At 37.7% G+C, this 20,413-nt stretch overlaps 1 protein-coding gene across 4 annotated transcripts in view; it reads right to left on the bottom strand.

The window, feature by feature from the left end:
* The window catches only part of DOCK4 (dedicator of cytokinesis 4), a 257,352-nt gene that overhangs the window by 58,933 nt on the left and 178,006 nt on the right, over window positions 1-20,413 (bottom strand). For all 4 annotated transcript variants that reach the window (XM_055710583.1, XM_055710581.1, XM_055710582.1 and 1 more), the window contains exons 24-27: window positions 14,440-14,567; window positions 12,117-12,251; window positions 8,359-8,457; window positions 1,035-1,129 (exon numbers count right to left, since the gene is read on the bottom strand). In XM_055710583.1, coding sequence (XP_055566558.1) covers window positions 1,035-1,129; window positions 8,359-8,457; window positions 12,117-12,251; window positions 14,440-14,567 — 457 coding nt within the window. The remainder of the gene's footprint in view (window positions 1-1,034; window positions 1,130-8,358; window positions 8,458-12,116; window positions 12,252-14,439; window positions 14,568-20,413) is intronic.

The raw sequence follows: 20,413 nt of genomic DNA, 5'->3' as shown, positions 1-20,413 counted from the left end.
GAGGGAGGCAATAAATGAGCAAAAAATGTTATATTTTTCAAGTCATGACAAAGTTTGAACAAGTACTATGATGCCTGCATATCCACACATGTAACAAATACATATTATGAACACAAATTTTGCCAATTTAATTGTAACAATACAATTGTTACCGGTAGTCTGTACAGCACCGTAAATTTAAATTCTCCTTGGAGCCAACAGGCAGTATGCAGACTAAAATCCAATTTCCATCAGATATTGCAATATGTACCGTGAAAGTTTAAGTCAGTCCTAAATTCTGGATTCCTAGGTCTGCCTACCTCCTCTGCCAGAACTGCTCTTTGTATAATTGTACTGACTCTTCAGCTGGCTTATCCAATCTAAAGCTAAGCCTACAAAACAGGCTAGCTGGTGATATAGGTGAAATAGAAATCAATAGTTTCAGACCTGCTGTAATGACTTCTCAGAAATGCTGGGAACCTGTTTCTCCAAAAATAAGGCATGAACAGAGAAAGAAAATCTCAAGAGGAGGTTACATCTCAAAGTATCACTAAGCAGTGCTTAGGAGTCCTACGTCACTGTGTCCTGTGCTGTACCTCATTCCTGATTTGTGATTTTTCTGACAAACACCAAATTAAAAAACATGCAAAACATCATTAATGATGTTATTAGCAGATAATTTCTTCTTGAGAGCAAACAGATCTTTTCCAACTCAGCATTTCAACAAGCAGATTTGAAATTATGTTCTGTTGAGACCTGTCATTTGCTACTTGGAAAACAAAGCTGTTGATGCTTAGCATCTCCATTTTGTAAAAGGGCTTCTGAGTTTCCAGTTATACGTGCTTACTGAAATTCAGAATAAAAAGAGTTATAGTTTATGTTATGAATTTGTTGTGTAAAATAAGTCCAGAGATTTTAAATCTTAAATTAAAAAATGAAAAACTGCAGCCAGCATTATAAAAGGTGTTTTGAATTTTTATTACATAAATCATATAAGTTTATACCATGATCTTTCACACTACCCATATTTTTTCTTAACATTAAAAATGTCTTACTTGTTTGCAACCAAACGCATCACTGTCCAGTCTTTTGGAAACATCTCTGGTCGTATTAGTATCCGAAAAACAGTGAAAATCTGCAGCAGGAAATCCTTTGGAAGGAAAAGAAGCAGTCATATGTCTTTGCTGCATTAAAAAGAGCAATGAGGTTTAAAAATATTTTAATCAGAAACAAAAAAAAATATAGGAATAGTAGAATTGCATTTATTTTCAACACAGATACACCTCTGAATATTTTTTTTTGATTCCCCAAGAAAGCTTCAAATATTGATTTAATTCATTTTTCTTAAAAGAAGGAAAATAACATAATGTGCCATTTGATTGACAGAAATGCATAAGAGAAATGTCAAAGATGCATTTGGTTTCCACCCATACACTTCCACAAATGCGATCCTCCTGAGAGCAATTTGCAAATCAAAAAGCACTTTACAAACACTACAGAGTTCTGAATATCTCCTTAATCATGCTAGGTTTTCAACACTTTCAAGATTTATTCTAAAAGTGGCATTATTTGGTAGGAAAGAGAGTGTAAGGACAATTTTGTCATTGGGTTTGCAAAGACCAGTGAATTCAATAGCAGTGCCCAGGCCCCTAAACTGTTATCACAGCTGTCTGTCTGTATGCAGGTCACTTAACCATTCTGCCTCATTTGCTGAATCTATAAAAAATGGTGAACACGTGAGCTACTTTGAATGTAGAAAGCACTGTTTAAGAGCTTTTAGCATTATTGTCCCTTATGTCATTTAACTCACTAATAACTAAATTAAACTACTCAGAACATTTTTTTTTTTAGATTTTCTTTTCGCAAAGAAAACTACCAACAAGGGTAGAATTTTTAATGGCCTATCTTGATTGTATATATTACTGCCAGTATTTTTTCAGTAAGCAAAATGGAGCTTTTGACATCATGAAGAGCATGAGGCAAATGATGTAACATGCCTAACAGAATTAGTGTGGTACCTGACCTTGAAATGTTTTGTATTGATTCTGCCCACATCACTTGTAGAGAGTTAGCCTGAAACACAGATGAGATGGAGATACAACCAAAGGATACCAACCAAATAATTTTGGAAACCGAAATATATTCTCAAGTGCATTTACCACAGAGTAGATGACAGGCATTGCACAACAGATGTCTTTCATTAGAGAATCACTGTAAAGGGGGACGAATGCAGGCGCTGGGAAAAGCAGCTGAGATCCCTGCACCCACCCACCAGAGAAGATTACATAAAAGAGACAACCTGTTTTCTGAGCAAGATGCCAAAAAACTATCTGTATTAAAAACTATAAATTATACTCATTGCAGATAACACAGTGCTTGAATCAGGTGACCAGCTTTACAGATTAACAAGTAGTTTTATGAGAAACCCATTTATTCCAGACTGCTTTCCTACAGCAATGCACCTTGTACTTAAATTTCAACGCTTCTACCTGCTCCTTTTTCTTCTTTTGGTGTTACCTCCCCTTTCTGTGCAGTAATCCCTGCAGCTCTGTGCCATAATCACAACAATATAGCAATGCCTTGAATGTTGCTGCACGTCACCTCACAATAACGTCCCAAATTCTCCCACATCCCATTTTCATTCCATCTGTTGTCCAGACACAATACATGTTGCTTCTGTTGGGAAACCGACTGGGCTGCTGAACTGAACAGACCAAATGGCTGCTGCTGGGAAACCAAGCACTGGTTTAAGGGCTTAAAACCCAAAGGCTGCATGAGATGTAAACTTAGTACCTTTGAGACCCACAGGCCACTGCCAAAGCCTGCTGAAATTCATCACCTTGTTCAAAAGTCATTAAGAAAAGAATGACAGAATCATCTACATTTAATTTCTTTAGGTAACTAAGATAAAAACAGAACACATCTTTTATTCCAAGCAAACTTTAAAACAAAGCAAATGTAGACAATGGCATTAAATTTCGAATCGTTAACACCAGGTTAATAATTTCTAATTAACAGGAAAAAAAGAAAAGTGTCATTAATTTAGTGGTAAGTGATATTAGATACAAAATGTGGACTTGAAAAGCCTGAGGAAGACTGAAGATCTCTGTTACAGTACATATTAAAAACATAAACAAAATGCAGTATAATTCAAAGCTGAAATGTAACAGGAACAGTTAACTCATAAAAAAACTTTAGAAAAAATATTCATTTGCAAGTTTTTCAACATACAACTATAAAGCTTCTATTTACAGAATTGACCTGTAGCAAATTTTTATTTTCATGAATAGTTTTTTCCTGTATTTGGTAATATATTTCCCTAGGAATCCATTATAAGCATTAAAATAACCGAAGGATAAAACACCAGTCGATTAGTCTGACATTTTGCCATTAATGTCCTGGTATCCCTCATGGGTCTGCACTGCTCACTGATAGTCAGTGCCAGTGTTCACTCCCAAGGAATCCACTTCCACATAGCTATTTCATAAAATATTTTGATCAGCATTACAATGCCTCGTGCTTTGCATGATGCAATCACTCATTTTTGTTTCATGATCCAAAAGTCGCAAGACACTACTATGAAGTACCACTCCTGGAAGATCAATTTTGTAACTATGTTTTGAATTCCTTCCTTTCCCTTAGTGTAAAATTGTATCTACTTTCACAATTCTATCTGCTCTGCCTAACACATAACATTTAGGGCAAGGAAGCTCATCAAGGGTCTGGAGCACAAGTCTTACAAGGGGCAGCTGAGGGAACTGGGGTGGTTTAGTCTGGAGAGGAGAAGCCTCAGGGGGGACCTTATCGCTCTCTACAGCAACCTGACAGGAGGTTGCAGGCAGGTGGGTGTCAGTCTCTTCTCCCCAGTAACAAGTGACAGGACAAGAGGAAATGGCCTCAAGTTACACCAAGGGAGGTTTAGACTGGATGTTAGGAAACATTTCTTCACTGACAGGGTGTTGAAGCATGGGAACAGGCTGCCCAGGGAGGTGGTGGAATTGCCACCCCAGAGGTGTTCAAAAAATGTGTAGATGTGGTGCTTAGCAAAACGCTTTAGTGATGGACTTAGCGGTGCTGGGTTAATGGTTGGACTTGATGATCTCAAAGGTCTTTTCCAACCTAAATGATTCTGTGATTCTATAATAATGATTTAGTAACATATTTTAACATTTAAAAAACATTTTTGCCGGCAGTATAAGTGAACTAACATTTGGTTGGTTGAGTACAGATATAATTAATGTCTCATATGTCTTCTATCTTCAGAGACAGCAAGGAAGTAATTTTGTCCTTTTACATACTCTAAATATAATCTCTTAATATTCCTACCTAGTGTACCTAAGCTCTAGTACTATCTTATACCACTTAATATCACAGTATCACAGTTCAGTTTACTGCAGCAGCAACATTTGCTTGATGAAATTATCAAACTGATTAAGTGAGAAGCATGGCTTTCTGAAAGACTGAAAACCAACTATTCATTTAATGAAAAACTGCCTTGGAATTTCTTTCACATCTCCCTGTATGCATGTAAAATCCTCCGTAAAGCAGGTCAGACTTCACTGGATCTCTCAGGGTACACCTATATAGCATTTCAGTTTGGGTCAACAGTCTACTTTTGAAGCTAATTGCTTTGGTTCACACCGTGGAGTTAGCAAGCTGCTTGGTATCAAGTCTTTGTAAAGCATCCTCAGGCTTTTTGCAGAGTGCCAAGGTGCCCATAAAAAAGAGGACGGTTTGACAGCGAACTGTCTGCCTGGACAACTCATCCACCCCATGTCAAATTCCTTTCCCAGAGCTTCTTTCCTTCACTGCTTCTTCAATCTACATCAGAAGCCACCCAATACTTATTTTAGAGTTATCCCTCTGCCCCAGCACTCATCCTTTCAGTACTTTCATACATGAGCACATGTCCATGCATAGCAGGGGAAGGATGGTGGCTACAACTGAGCTTGCCCACCAGAAGCATTCCCCATGCCTGCAGACCTCACACAGCCTGTGTTCAAGGAGTCATTAAAGAACAGTGGAATAAATTGCACCTGGTGTAGGGTTTGGCAACCACCTTATCCTGCCCAGGTTCCTGTAGCTGGAAGAGAGGGATCAGAGAACTAACTATTAAGGTTTCCATGCAGCCCTATGAAATATTACCTTTTCCTTTATCAGCTCTCTCCTGTATATCTGTTCTGCCACATTATGTAGGGTACACTGCCAATGGATAAAAACTAGGCTTTCTGGCAAGGGTTTACCTGTTTGTTTTATCTTCTTTTAACCTATTAATTAAAAAAACCACACATATCAACGAAAACCATGCTGTTGTGGTCAAAGCTGCATTGTGCTAACATACTGTTTTTCTCATTCACTTTCTCACTTCTCTCCTATTTATAACTTCCGCTGTTACCTTTTGCCATAAATTGTATCTGAGCTTTTTTGCAGCAGCAAATAGCTGCCTACAAGGGTGCCTCTGTTCTATAAATTACTATAAATTACATTTACTAGAAGAAGATGGTATTTTGTGGTAAGCAAATGGAGCATATCTTTAAAATAATATTGAAAGATAAAAGGAAGCATTTAAAATTACTGCCTCATTAAATTAAATGCTTCAAAAAGTGAATGAAGAATAGTCTCTGGTGCTACCACTCAGCCATGAATACCCTGTCATTCCTTTCTTACCTCATTTGCACATTTTCAACTATAAAACACTTTTTCTATCTTCTGCTTTGTGTGGAAAAAACTGACTCAAAGAACTAACTAAAATAAAAATAGTCACCATATCAATTACTTAAATGAAATTTATTTACAAAATAGAGGAAATATTTCCATAAATAACCACTTGTTTAAAGCATCACTTGAATGCATGTCATATAAAAATGTGTACGTGACATTCGTACAAAGTCTCCATTTTGCTATACTGTGATTAACAAGCTGGAAACAGCCTTTATTAGTTTTGGTATAGACTGCTTTAAAAAAATAATAAAAAAAGAACTGCTAATATATTCTGATAGAATGAATGACAACACTCCCTTTTTAAAAGTACTTGCATGAGTTAATTTTTGTTTGGAGAAGTGGTATGGTGTGGGTATTTTTTTTAATAGTATCACAAATGCTTTGCAAACATGCAAGCACTTGACATTCACCTTGAGAATTACTTTGGAAGAAAGAAGAAATTTCTTGTTATATCAGTGTCTAATTGTTCAGTATAAACCATTATTTATAAACAGAGGTAGTCAAAGCAAAAAAGCACATCAGATAGCAATTCAAAGGCCTGGGTTACATTTGGGTAAGTCCCTTGCAAACCCAGTATCAGATTTGTAACTTGTGGTGTGGCTTAGGGAAGACCCAATCCATTTTGACATCACTGACCAGGGGGGCAAAAAAGAGGATTCAAAATACAGCAAGCTGATGGTAGTTACCACTGAAGTATCCCAAAGTACATACTAGCCACAAGATTAACTATGGCTACTAGTTCAGCCTCTGAAAGCATCTTTGACAAAAAAACAGTCTTATTGCAGATATTTACAGCTTCTTAATCTCCATTTAGTCATACTGACGTAATTTCCTAAGAAGCAGATCTTAAAGCAGTATAAAATACCAAGGAATTCCACACTTGGCAAAGGAAGCAGGAAAATACTGAGGTAAGTGGCAAAAGGGCTTAGATAGCCTAAGTCATACACAATCACTCCATGATTAACATCAGCGTCAGCCTCACACAGTTGCTCTCACCTTCCCTTCTTGCTCTCAGTGATACATATTTCAGTGATATTTGATATTTCCAAGTGAAGTAAAAAAAAATATATTATTTAAGATTCAGAAGAGAAGGAATGCTGCATTAATTACGATCAACCTACTGCCACTGAATCACTGATGGAGCTGATGCTGATTTGATGAGATCTGAATGGAAATAAACTCTGGACTCGAGTTCTTCAGACCTCTATTTTGATTGCTGATGGCACTGGCTCCAGCTGCTTTCCATAAGTCTCTTTATAATAGTAGGGTATGTGCGTGGGGGGAATTTAAATGTGTCAAATCAGACACCATTCAAGCATTAATTCTGGAGTTTTTTCATGTTCTAGAAGCAAGAAAGTCTGAATAAACTCAACACCATATTTCATAGATACAAACAGAAACCAAGCTTGAAACCTCTAGGAAATATAAAAAACTAAACCTAGCAATGTAAACCTGCTCAGAACTCAGACAAAAGCAAAAGTATTTTCAGTAAAAAAGCCTAGGTTCTACAAAATATACTAAAAATTGCCTAAGGATAGCAACTATGCTAGGTGAAAACAGATGCTGTAATGCTAGTATAAAAATCATCCACCCTATGTAACTCCTAGGTAGTACTCAATTCATGGTAACTTCTTAGCCACGTTTTCTATCTTCAGAGCTCAATATGGCCACATCACTACAAAGAAACGCACTCACAGATGGTATGCTCTCTTCAGAACAGCTCTAAACAGCTATCAGGAATTTAAGGAAAACTGAAATTACACCATGACTAGACCTTCCTTTTCAGAGAAGTATGTAAGCTTATTGAACAGTCATTTAAGAGTAACACCTAAAAATATACTCTTATACTAGGACTTGATTACTTTCCTACCTGGGATCACTGGCTGAATAACAGGCCTAAGTGATTCCTCAAAATTTCTTGTGTGGATCAGATTTCGTACTATATAAGCTCTTCAGGATCTAGCAGAGTGGAAGTCTTAAGTGTATATCTTCATGCGGGATTTTTTTTTTTTAAATCCACTCCTGTCCTCCAAAAAAAACAGGATTTAAAAATGCTGTACCTCCATGAACCTAGTAACTCAATCGATGAAACTGGTAGAAGCTGCCCTGAAAGAGCTCTGCAGCTACTTTCATATCAAACTAAGCAGACAGACATTACAGGTATGACAGGTCCTCCTGCCAATGGACTTGCTGCTCAGTTAAGAAAAATGGAGAGGTAGTCAAATATGCATTTTTCAAGCTGCATGTTTTCCATTGCCATAGATAATTTAATGAATGAATAAATAAACAAATACAATAAACCAAACAAAAAAACAACTGCCTGTCAGGAAGAATCAAGCAGAACTTTGTAACCTTTGATTGACATAATTTTTAAAACAGGCTTTGAGACTAACTTTATGGCTTTAAAGCAATTATTTATTCCCCCCTCATCCTTATTGTACCTGCTGTCATTGCAGAGGCAATAGAATCCTATCCCCACTGTAAGAGTGGACTTGAGTACAGAAGAAAGCCTATGCAAAAGTTAGCCAACATGAAAACCAGATTGTATTTAAATACTGAAGTGGTTCATCAAAGCACAGGAATATCTTAAAGGGTGACAAACTAAAAAGATAAATAAAAAGAGACCCGAACAAGTGGAAAGACAATTCTGTTACTTACCCTCAGATCTTCCTTTGTGCTGAAGCTATCAAGAAGCTGTTGATAATGTCTATCAGTCATTTGTCGCAAGAGTGACAACAAACAGGAGACAAATTCCCCCTGTTTAGATAAACCAAGAATAGAAATATTATAGATTAATGTCTTCTGTACTTCAAACTGTCACATTATAAGCACTTAAACATAATCAACAAATGCAAGGGAAATTAATCTACAATTAGGCTTAGACTCCATATTTTGTGAAAATATTTAATTTAGCTATGAACTTCTCTCCCATTTAATGAATTATTTTTCTTCAAATGCAGTTTATTTGCTTGGCAAAATCTATTTGAAATAGTTCCAGAAGGGCTAAACCAGTAAAATTTTGATTTGTTTCCCTTGTATCTGTTTTTAAACAGATTATTTGTATTGCTAAAATTACCACCTCTTAGTCAAGTCAGTTTTGAAACAAGCATAGCAAAAATATTTTGCAACAATTCTGGGAAGAATGCTATTGTTTTATATGCATTAGTGGGGAATTTTTCAAAACATTTTTTATACAAAAAACAGTATTTGTCAAAAAGAAAACTCATTTATAGGACTGAAAAAACTTTGAAAATATTGTGATCAGAAGTTTCGTTGAAACAATAGAGGGACTCCTCATTAAAACATATATCTAGAAGTTGATCTTAATCATAGGGCAAGACCACTCTCTGCTACAGTCCCAGTTCCTGGATTAACACTCCACCATGTTCCACACTGCAGGCAAGGGATGCTCCAGGCAGCAGCTGAGGGACTTACTGCATTGCTGCGTACATTCCTCCCTGCCTCTATAGATGCACATTCACCAGGCTGTCCTTCAAAGAGCACGGGATTCAGGGACAAAAGAGCAGGGAACTGCACTGGGTATTGCCAGTGAGCAATCAAATGATCAAGACATTATGGGAAGAAATAGGTTCTTCCTATTAATAATAACGGTGTAATTAACAAGGGTGTAAGCTTACCTGATTGCTAGCTTGAGTGACACAATTTGAGTATGAACCTTTTGAATGCTTCCCTTTTTGCTTAAGCATTTTAAGCAGTCCTTTCCAGTCACCGTCCTTCTATGTTCCCACACTTACTTTGACTTACAGTACTATATTAAAAATCACAATCCATCGAGGAAAGTTTTACTATTATTGTTGACAGACAGATTAGGTTTAAAAGGGTACAAGCTTTAGCTAATTGTTAACTGCCTTTAAATTTGAGCTTTTAATTCAAGTGTAGGTAGCTATACAGGCAGCTGGTTTTAAAAATAACAATGAACATGCAGCCGCATTTGTTGAACTCAACATAAAAATGTATGTTGTAAGATATCTGCCAGTGTTAGCTACAAACTAACTTGCAAATCATGCACAAAAAAACCCCTCCACACACATTAACAACCTTGACAAAAACCATTTAGGATCCAGTTCTAGTGCCATAAGTCAAGCTAAGCAGTTTATCCAGTTCACTTAGGTAGAATCCCAAAGTAATTCTTCATGTCTTATTTAAGGAGCACAGTTATTAAAATACATGAAGCTCACAATTAAATTGAAATTCATTTAGGTTCTGAAGTGACTGAACTTCCAAGATCTGAAATGAATAAAGGTTCACTTTTGATTGCTTTTTGATAACTCTTTATATGCAAATACATTTTTCTTAAGGAAATCCAAAGGTTTAATCACCGATATCCTAAAGCAGAAGTTTCACTTTTACCACTGCATAAATTCAATGTTTATTAGTGCAACATCTGTAACACTGACATCCTGAATCCATGTCTTATTTGTGCTCAGTTCAAAGCATCACACCCATCTTGCAGGTTACCATTTAACAAGATTTCTCACTGCAAACTGAAATGGTACCAAGCTATCAGAACTACTTGAGATGAAAAAAAATGTGCAGTCATGGCAGCACACAGCCTGATGCTGCCTGCTTTTATGCTGCTGCTTTGTACAGAAGAACAGTGACACGTGGGCCTGAAAGATCACATTGAGATGAGTTTGGGACTACTTCCACAAGGAAGACTACATCTAATGCAAAATTACTTTTTGCAGGTTGGGGGTTTTTTTGGTTGGTTTTGGTTTGGTTCGGTTTTGGTTTTGGTTTGTTTTTTGTTTTTTTTTAAATCCAGCGTGCTGCCATAATACATCTCACAAAGAATATCTTATGATACACGCAGCTTGAAATAATGGTAACATACTGGAACAGACTCTGCTGCTGTATTCACATTGAGTACTTTATCATACTTACTCTACAAATAGTTCCAAGAATCTGGCTCCATGTGTTGCCATAAGCCCATACTGCACGATGTTTCTACATAAATGTATGTAATTGCCTTATGCTGTGCTGTGAGTCACTTCCACATTAAGTATTCTTTGAGAGCCTGTGGTGACAGTGACATGGCTTTTTTGATGCATAAAAAGAAAATTTTGCAACTTGAAAGCATTTTCAGAGCCTAATTTTTTGATGGTGTGAAAGAATTAGGCTGTCATGGTGTTTTATGAAAACTTAATCTGCAAGCAAGTGGGTATCTCGGAAGAAACCAATAAGCTCAGAGCTTTCCTACACTAACAGTCTAATACTACAATCCTTACTTCAGCTTGGATTTCCTTGCGATGGCCTGATGTGCCACAAAGCGTACCTTTCTAATTTTGAATTTAAAGAAAAAAAACCCCAAACTCTTAGATGTATAGTAGTGCTGAATCACAGTGATTAAAGCATGATGTTATCTTCTTACAAAGCTTGGTCAGCTCCATAGAACACTTCATATAATGTTTGTTCTCTGTGGGATAAAGTAAAACAAACAAACAAAAACCCCAACAACACATTCCTTGCACAGTTATTAAATGCTTTTGAAATGTTTGATCTAAAGGAAATTTTGGTTTGAAAAGCAACCATCTATTAATTTATGAAAACCATTACAGTGTAAAAACTGGGCATTAATTAAGTGTATAATGAGATGGTAAATCACACAGCATAGTATGTTCTCTGCAAAAAATGTTACCCCCTCACCTCATATTGGGGTCATATCCTTTGCTACATTAGTAGAATTCATTTGCCCTTCAAAAGAAAACTGGGAACTTTGTTGAAAACAAAGCAAAATAAAACTTCATTTTGCTTCATCAATGCTCATCATAGACTTTTCTGCAAACACCTACATTTCAACTTTCCAATTTGCATGAGTTGTTATAGCAGGCTGAGTAAAATATCATTCGCTAATCTTCTAAACCCGACTATGCTCTACTTCATGTCATAGAAAATGAAGCTCAAATGCTCAGCATGAAAAACAACAAAATGTCTTTCAATTAATGAATCTGGATTTGTGCAAGTTACCCTCACAGATAATGCAGCATTTTTAGAACTGTTTCATCATGTAAAAATATATGCCGTTAAGAAAGTGAAAAGTTATTGATTGATACTCTTCCATTTTCAGGAATTCTAACTTCAAGAGAACTTCAGAAATCTACTAAATTTGTCAGCAAAAAACCCATAATGAAATAATCATTGAACTGAAACAGTCTCAATAAGTATTTTATCTTTTGGTTGGGGTTTTTTTCCTCCATAATTTATAAAGTAATTTGATGAAAAAAATAATTACTATTTCCACTGAAAATTAATAAAATGCAAGAAAACTTTTCTTTGTTCTCCTCTTTCTCTGTTTTATACACAAAGTCTTACACTGTGAATTACAATATAAACACAACGCCAGAAATCTAGTATACCAGAGGCAACTATGAGCTATTTTGTTATAAGAAACTTACAGTCACATCTTGAAACTGGAGGCGCATAGCAGAGCCTGATGGCTGTGGTCGGCTGGTGATCTCTAGTATGGTCCTTAACAGAATATCTAGCAGGCTGTTTACAATCACATCAATTTCTTCCAGGACAGATTTTTCCTTTAATAATAAATTAAATATTTAAAGATTTTAAAATGGAAAGATGACTACAGACATATTTCCTTTGATGTCATTTTAGAAACAAATTATATTTTCACTACGAATGTCACATTCAAGAAACAAGGACTATTCTCTAAGATACTGTTTAATTCTATTGCATTTTTCCTAACAGTTTTCAATAAATTAAATTGTACTGAAACATAGGGAACAGTTACAGGGATGACTTTGAATGTGTAAGTGTTCATCAAATCAGCATAGCTCTACTTTTCATTAATGTTTAGAAGAAAACAGTAAATAACATAAAGAACTTTTTGGGCAAGGTTTTTATAGGTAATGTCCATATATTTTCAGGGGAAATTGCCAAGAGAGGCTTAAACTCCAATAAGTATAATTCTGTTTTCACACTTTGAAAGCATCACCAGAAATAAGCAGATGGTGTTCAGCCTTCAAGACCTGCTTCAGCAGTAAGGACCAGCTATGCTGCTTCCCATCAACTGAGTAGCACAAACAAATTAGTCATTTATTTAAGCCTACAACTGCTTATATGCAGCATCAATACAAAGGAACCAAAGTGTTCACCACCAAAAGACACCATGAATACCCTAATTACACGCATGAAAACACTTGATGAAGTCAAGTTGTAGTTACTTTCCCTTTTTAATTCAGATGGAAATATGTTTTCCCTGCTTCAATGCTCTCTGGCTCCACTGCAGCAGACACCACCACCTCAATCTGAGCAATTTTATCCACAATTTAAGATGACATTTCTTTACAGAAAGAAACGCTTCATAATCAAATGCACACAACCAAACTAAAACTCAGCTGACAAACAGATCAATCAACTTTGCTGACATAGAGGTGTAGAAATGGGGTTTTGTTGTTGTTGTTTATAGTTTGTTGTTGTTTGTTTTTTTCTCCTACACACCCAAAGCCTATGATTTGTAACAAAACCCAAAATTCCTGTTCTGACTCAAGGTAAGTCTAGTGTCATGCTGTGTTCTCTGTTACTTCATCTAGCATCAAACAACTGTTAACAGTATACAATGTATTTAGGAACTGTATCAACAGCAAGGACTCATGCACAAACTACTATTAGAATGGCCAATGGCCTTCATTTTCAAAGCTGCCTGACTGCAAATTCACTTGTTCCCCAGTCTTTAAATTATCTTGATTACTGTGGAAGGAAGGAATTTCTGAACTGATCTACAAAAAAACATACCAAAGTCACCAAGCCGTTAACACTGTCTCAATGACTCAAGGATTATTAAAAATAATAGTTGGTTATCCTGAACATTGGAGAGAGTTTTCTGCAGACATCCACTTGTTATTGTGTACAACTCTGGCTTGGTGACTCCAAATGAAAGATGTCCTGAAATTAAGAGCAGACACGTACGCCTTTCTCCCAGTCCAAATCCACAGCTACGCTTTATTATCTATCACTTTATCTTGTGATGGATTATACTAATTCAGGAGCAGCTGCAATGAAAACATTGTTACAGTGCCAAAGTTGCAAGCCGCATCCATATCAACTCATGGATGGAGCAAATGTAATTACTGACTGTGGTATGAAAAGAAGAAACACATAAAACAATTCTCACTAATGCATTACAATACAATACATGCTGGCATTGGTATGCATGTACTGCACTAACTACAGGCAATGTTTGTTTTCAATTGTCTTATATCACTTTGCCTGTCAGAACTTATAATTATCTTCATATTTGCAACAGAACTCTCACATGCAGTCTTCACAGATGAGTTTGCAAACACAAGCATCAGAAACTGGCCACAAATTTTATCAACTAAGAACCAAGTGCAACCCCTCTTGCAATACACCTATCAGTCTATCTATCTATCTATCAGGTACCTAAATACCCCTGTATTTCCTATGACTAAACAGCCCACAGCAGAGAATGCTTCTAAAAAAGCAGACATTTCTTTCTGTCCAACACAACACTCAAAAAGAGTCAGAGAACACTTGGCAGAACACTATATGCTGCAATTAAAATAATAATCTTACATGTGAAGAAAAGGCTCATGAGAAATCAAAATGACATGTTTACGCAGAATCATTACTCAGAGAACTCTTTAAAATGCTCTTGGTCACAGTCCAGTTTGTGTCATTAAATGTCATTGAGCCACATAAAGAAGTTCAACACCTTGCGGATGTGACATGGTGTTTACTCACTGAGCTGTTCTTCTTAATGAGGCAAAATATGTTACTAAGGATACGTGCACACATTATAAGGTCCTTCTGCTCTTGTAAATGCATGTGGAGATGATGTAAAACTACTGGAAGAAGAATGCATCGAGAATCTGGAAAAAATGAAAAAATTTATGAGTAGGAGCTTCTCATAGAATCATTTAATTTTAAAAAAGACATAAAATGAATCTTCTGTCCAAAACAGTATTTCTGATAAGCAGAAGCTTTTATGTGCTTTAACCTATATTTTTGATAAGCAGAAGCTTTTACTACATAATTGTAATAAGCTAAAGCAAATATCTGAAGAATAAACAATACGCTGAAAGTGAGTATGTCATATCACGGATGGAGAAAAACACCACTGTGGAATACACCAGATATAACAGGAAATTCCGATATTTATTAAACTGTCATGGAAAAAAAAAAACCAACAAACAAACAAACACACACAAAAACCCAACAACCAACCAAACAAAAACACTTAGCTACAGTAATACTTGTATTCAAAATAATGTGAAATTATGCTCTACTGTTCTCTGCCATACGAACAGGATCCCTTTGCAAGCCCAGGTCACAACATACTTCATCCTGAACTTATGCTATTACACAAATGAGTTCCGTTTTACAGAGAAGCAGTACTTTCAGATTTCTTTCAGGATTGCCACTCCAGATTCCTCACTCCTACTAAGTATGAGTAATTCAGACTACTGATGTCTACATAAAATGATTTGCCTTTCCTCTATTTCATTTTCTGAACACGGCTCTTCAGTACTATTTTCAGTCCTGAATTCTCTCAAAATTATACAAGAACTTCATTAACTTGCTACTTTTTCTTGCTTCTTTTTCTTATAATAAAAGACAATGTTAACTGGGAAGAGCCCCAATATCTACACTTGCAATAACACATTAAACACCTACTTAGAACCTGATAAATGGAATGAGTGTACCTTTCTTTTTGTTGTTGTTTTTAGATCTTTTCTATAAATGAGAAATCATATTCTTGAAGAAATGTACTTGAATCATTTCCTCCATTAAAATTTTAATGATGATTAAATGCTACATTATCTAAATATATTAATCTACTCAGTTCTTTTGTTCATTAATGTAATTATTTCCTAAAAAATGACTTTAACTGGAAAATTACTCCTTTAAAACAATTTTGCCAAGCAGATACTGTTTGTGGATTAGTCCTTCTATAAACACTTCTTTCCCCTCAAATATTTCCTTTGTTCTTATCACAAGGGACAACCCCTCCCCCATTTATTCTGAGATTTTATTTATTGAATGCTTTATTCACTTATTGAAATGCAGCACTAACCTTGTTTTTCATTATTATTCCCTTGTTTTCATTGTCTAACTACGTGTATAACACAAGAGAAATTATACAGAGAAGTTGATTTGTACACAGTATTTAAGTATATTCTTGTTTTAGAAAAAAGTCTGCTTGCTCTTTTTAAATGGGTGTTTCCATGCTTATATTTATTCAGGTGTTCCATTGTATCTTCCTACTGAAGAAAAATATAAACAAAGACTGTACAGCAATCGGCCAAAGGACATCAATGAATCTAAACCCAGTGGTACTGAAACCCAAAACTGGGAAACAAATAGCCTCTATCCAGCGACCGCTTACTCCTGCAAGTGCCTCAGTAGTTTTTCATCTCATCAGGACTGGCCTGAGATTTTGTATTTGTCTGTAGCACTGCAGCTGGGAAGAAGCGTCTCAACCAAACCAACAAGGTATTTTCTTTTTGTCTACCTAAAACCCAGAAGCTCTGCAAAGTGTTGCTGCAGGTAGTCTGTGATGTCAAGCGTGCACAGCTGCCGTGCTCCCATCTAGTGCAAGATCTATAGGGTCAACAGAAAAGCAGGCAGGAAGATTGCTAATGTGCAGACCTGTGGTTAGAAAAGTGCCAGCTTCTGATCTCCACTGCTAAATCTGCTTATTGATTACTGGTAGATGAAAAAACAGAACTAATGCCTTCAGCTGAAGTGAAAAAAGCAGGACTCTCCATTCCTATTAAAAAGACCTAACCTCTACATTACAAGGGATGGCTCCTTTTCCCTGCTTTCTGTTAGGCCTTGCATATATTGAATTCTAGACTATCTGGTAACCCAGCTTCAAGAGAAGAGATGAAGGGTTCATTGTGTACACCAGCCAGTGGCTCTGAGGTTGGGGTACTCTCCTGACAGGCAGGTGATAGGAAGCTGAATCCAGGCTGACAGAGCACTGAACCTGGTATTCCATTCCCAGGCAAATGCTCAAATCATCACTTAACTCCACAAATGTCACAGAGCAGTTACAGTAGCTCTTTCACACATTACTGGTGTGAGCCTTACCCTTTGGCCCATACGTCCTCTGAAAACAGCAGGTCCTCTCTTGCTGCTACAATTCAAATCCCTCAGCCCAGAAGGTGAGGAGAAAACAGCAACAGCCTTGTGCCAAGGTGTTTCTTCTTGGTTAACTCTAGGCAACTTCCTGATGCGCATGCACACAATCTGGTACCTTTTCTGAGGTGCCCACTAATCTGTGCACTACTTACATGTAAGTGCAACATTACAAACTCCATTTTGAAGACCAGAGAATCTACGTTTGGCAACAGTTGACTTGTAAATAGCCAACTCTTACATACAACATGGCCTGAAGCATTTCAGGCAAAATTCAGCATCCTTATTCAATCGTTCTTTTGCAAAAACTCCACAAAGTTATCACAAACTTTCTTACCAAGACCAAACAGATTAGCAAAAAGCATCTTACGACTTGCAACTGTACATGGGAGGGAACAGGGCCAGTTACGGAATTAACCACCACATATAACACAGCTGTAGACATATTCCCCATAGGCCCATAATCTAAATACCTCTCTGTCTTGACCTGTTTAGATGGACAGATGTAGTGGTATTACAGAAGAGGAGAGCTTGCACATTCACCTCTGAGACAAACCAAGGACTATGTGAGAATGTTTGGAGAACGCAACGTACAACATTTGTCTCAGGTTACTCTTTTACTTAAAAATTATCAGCTGCAATGTCAGCCACTGTGTATAGAAAAATTAATGAGCACAAGGCATGGTGCAATAATCAGAACTCTTAGCCATCAGTCACTGTCCTAATTTTTCTTCTGTGCAGGAAGCCCAATTAGCTGACTGTTTAATATGCTAATGCTTGCCCTTCACAAATATTATACAGAAAGGGGGGAAAAAAATCATGACAGAGTTTTTCAAGTACATGCTTGCCATAATTAGAGAGAGACACTACTCTGGGTAGTCCTTGTGACTTTCCTATGCAAACTACATTAACATTTAATATTTAAACCACAGTACAACCCCCTGCTCCCTGCTTTTCAGTTAGTGGTAAAGCACCTTCACAGACATACAAAATTTTCTTAGTTGTAGTATATTTTAAAGATTAATTTCAGAAAAGCGATATTCACTTCAATGACTACATCTAAACAGATGGTCAAAACTTCAGTCTCCTTGAAAAAAGAATTAGTGTTATTGAACATTTCAAATAAACAGCATGCTCCTTCAACAGTGAGAAGCAAGGAAGTTGCTCTTGCTTTTGATAGTTTTACTTGGACTCGTTCAATTTACTCCCCTTTGACTGGAAGAACCACTGGACTTGAGGATGGTAGGAATAAAAAATACTTGATACAAATAGATATCAGTGCAATTCTGAAACCATACATACATGCCTGCTCTATGACTGCACAAACACATCACTGTTCTCAGAACTGTCAGTTTCAAAACTTTTATGAGTAACTGCTCTCAGCTGAAAGAAAAAATTGCTTGTAGTGCAGAAAGAAAATGCAAGTATGGCTGAGAAAGTCCTCCCTTGGCCTAAAAAAGCCACAGATGTGAAGCATCATTTGCAAAGCTTTTGCAAAACATTTTCTGCTCTTCACTATAGAGGTACTAATAAAGGCTGATTTTTTGTATGCAATTGTATTGGGTTTGCATGGCAAAGTTTTGATAGCAGGCGGGCTACAGGGGTGGTTTCTGTAAGAAGATGCCAGAAGCTTCCCCCATGTCCAATGGAGCCCATGACAGCTGGCTCAAAGATGGACCACCACTGGCCAAGGCCGACCTCATCAGCAACAGTGGTAGCACCTCTGGGATAACATATATAAGAAGGACAAAAAGTTACTGCATGACAGCAACTGCAGCAGGCGAGAGGCGTGAGGCTGTGTGAGCGGAGCACCCCTGCAGCCCCCCAGGCCGGTGCAGACGGAGGGGCAGGGGGGGCTCCAGGCCCGGAGCAGAGGTTCCCCGGCAGCCCCTGGGGAAGCCCCTGGTGAGGCAGGCTGTGCCCCTCAGCCCATGGAGGGTAACGGTGGGGCAGATCCCCACCTGCAGCCCCTGGGGACCCCCCGCCGCAGCAGGGGGTGCCCGAAGGGGGCTGTGACCCCGTGGGCAGCCCGTGCTGGGGCAGGGTCCTGGCAGGGCCTGTGTCCCCGTGGGGAGAGGAGCCCGGGCTGGGGCAGGTTTGCTGGCCGGGCTGGTGACCCCGCGGGGGACCCAGGCTGGAGCCGTCTGTGCCTGAAGGGCTGCGCCCCGTGGGGGGGACCCCGGGCTGGAGCCGGGCAGAGTGTGAGGAGCCTCCCCCTGAGGGGGAAGGGGCGGCAGGGACAGGTGTGAGGGGCTGGGCGCAGCCCCCAGGCCCTGTCCCTGCGCTGCTCCTGCAGAGGAAGGAGAGAAATCAGGAATTAAACCCAGAAAGAAGGGAGGGGTTGGGGGAAGGTAGTTTTTCAAATTTGAATGGTAATAAATTAAACTAATTTTTCCTGAAGTTGAGTCTGTTTTGCCCATGACAGTAACTGCTGAGTGATCTCCCTGTCCTTATCTTGGCCCAAGAACCTTTTGTTATATTTGCTCTATCACTTCACTCCTCAACTGGACAGGGGAGAGTAGTTTTGGTGGGCACCTGGCACTCAGTTAAGGTCAAACCACTACAGCAATATACATAATCCATCCCCTCCAAGTATGTATAGAAGCACACATCCACTAACAACTCCAAATAATAGTAATATTATATAGTAATACTGCTAGTAAATAATAGTAATATTACTAGTCTTTATCAGCAGGAAAACTGTCATCTGTTTCTTTCTAGACACCCAATGTAGCATACTACAAAGATGCAGAAGTAAATAGGGAAAAATGGAAGTAAATTAAGGCCTTAACATCCACTAACTTTTCACAGGAGCTAGGCAGATAACTGCTGTAGACACCTTTTAACATGTCTGTAGTTGTCACCTATAGAAAGAGCTGAAGTTTAAAATCACTGAAATAGAAAAAGCAAGCTATACCAAAGCCTCTAAAGAGGCAAGAAGAGACTCATCAAATGCATCTGTAATTGTACTAAACATCTGTGCTTGGGCACCTGAAATCAACCCCTGCATGTCTGATGTTTCTGTTTTCAACAATATACCTCCCTATTTTAGCAAAAGCATAGCTTTAATGTCAGTTGATTTCTGCAGCAGTGGGAGCTAATGTGTTAGCTCCTCAGGCCCTTGCAGAACAAAATGTGTAAAACTACCATGCTAAATTATTCTCACTTGTTTCCAGGCAAACATAACAGAAAATGTTATCTAAGAAGTGCCCTCCTCATTTTTAGGTGTTTGAATAAATAGTTATTTCCTGAGTTCCGTCTAGTTCCAACCTGTTAGCTGGCACCGCAGCTTGCAGCATTCATCTTCATCTGGAAGATGGTAATCAACTATTTTCACAGCAGCAAGCCTCAACTTCACATTACAATGTACAGTTTACTTTGCACATTAGTACAGTATTTATTTTCCTGAGAAGATTTTAAAGGGACTTCCCTCTAGGGACTGACTACGGGAAAGTCTACTTATGTTTTGTATTTTAAAGGGATAAAAAATTAAGGGCAAAGAGACCAAGATGCTGATTTCCACAAGGCCCTTCAACTTTATGACAACTGAAATTATACTGTATAAGTGTTTGAC

The sequence above is a fragment of the Falco cherrug genome, chromosome 5 (assembly GCF_023634085.1).
Source record: "Falco cherrug isolate bFalChe1 chromosome 5, bFalChe1.pri, whole genome shotgun sequence".
Lineage (NCBI taxonomy): Eukaryota > Metazoa > Chordata > Aves > Falconiformes > Falconidae > Falco > Falco cherrug.
The sequence above is the reverse complement of the archived record's forward strand: the minus strand, read 5'-3'. Positions and strand labels throughout refer to the sequence as shown.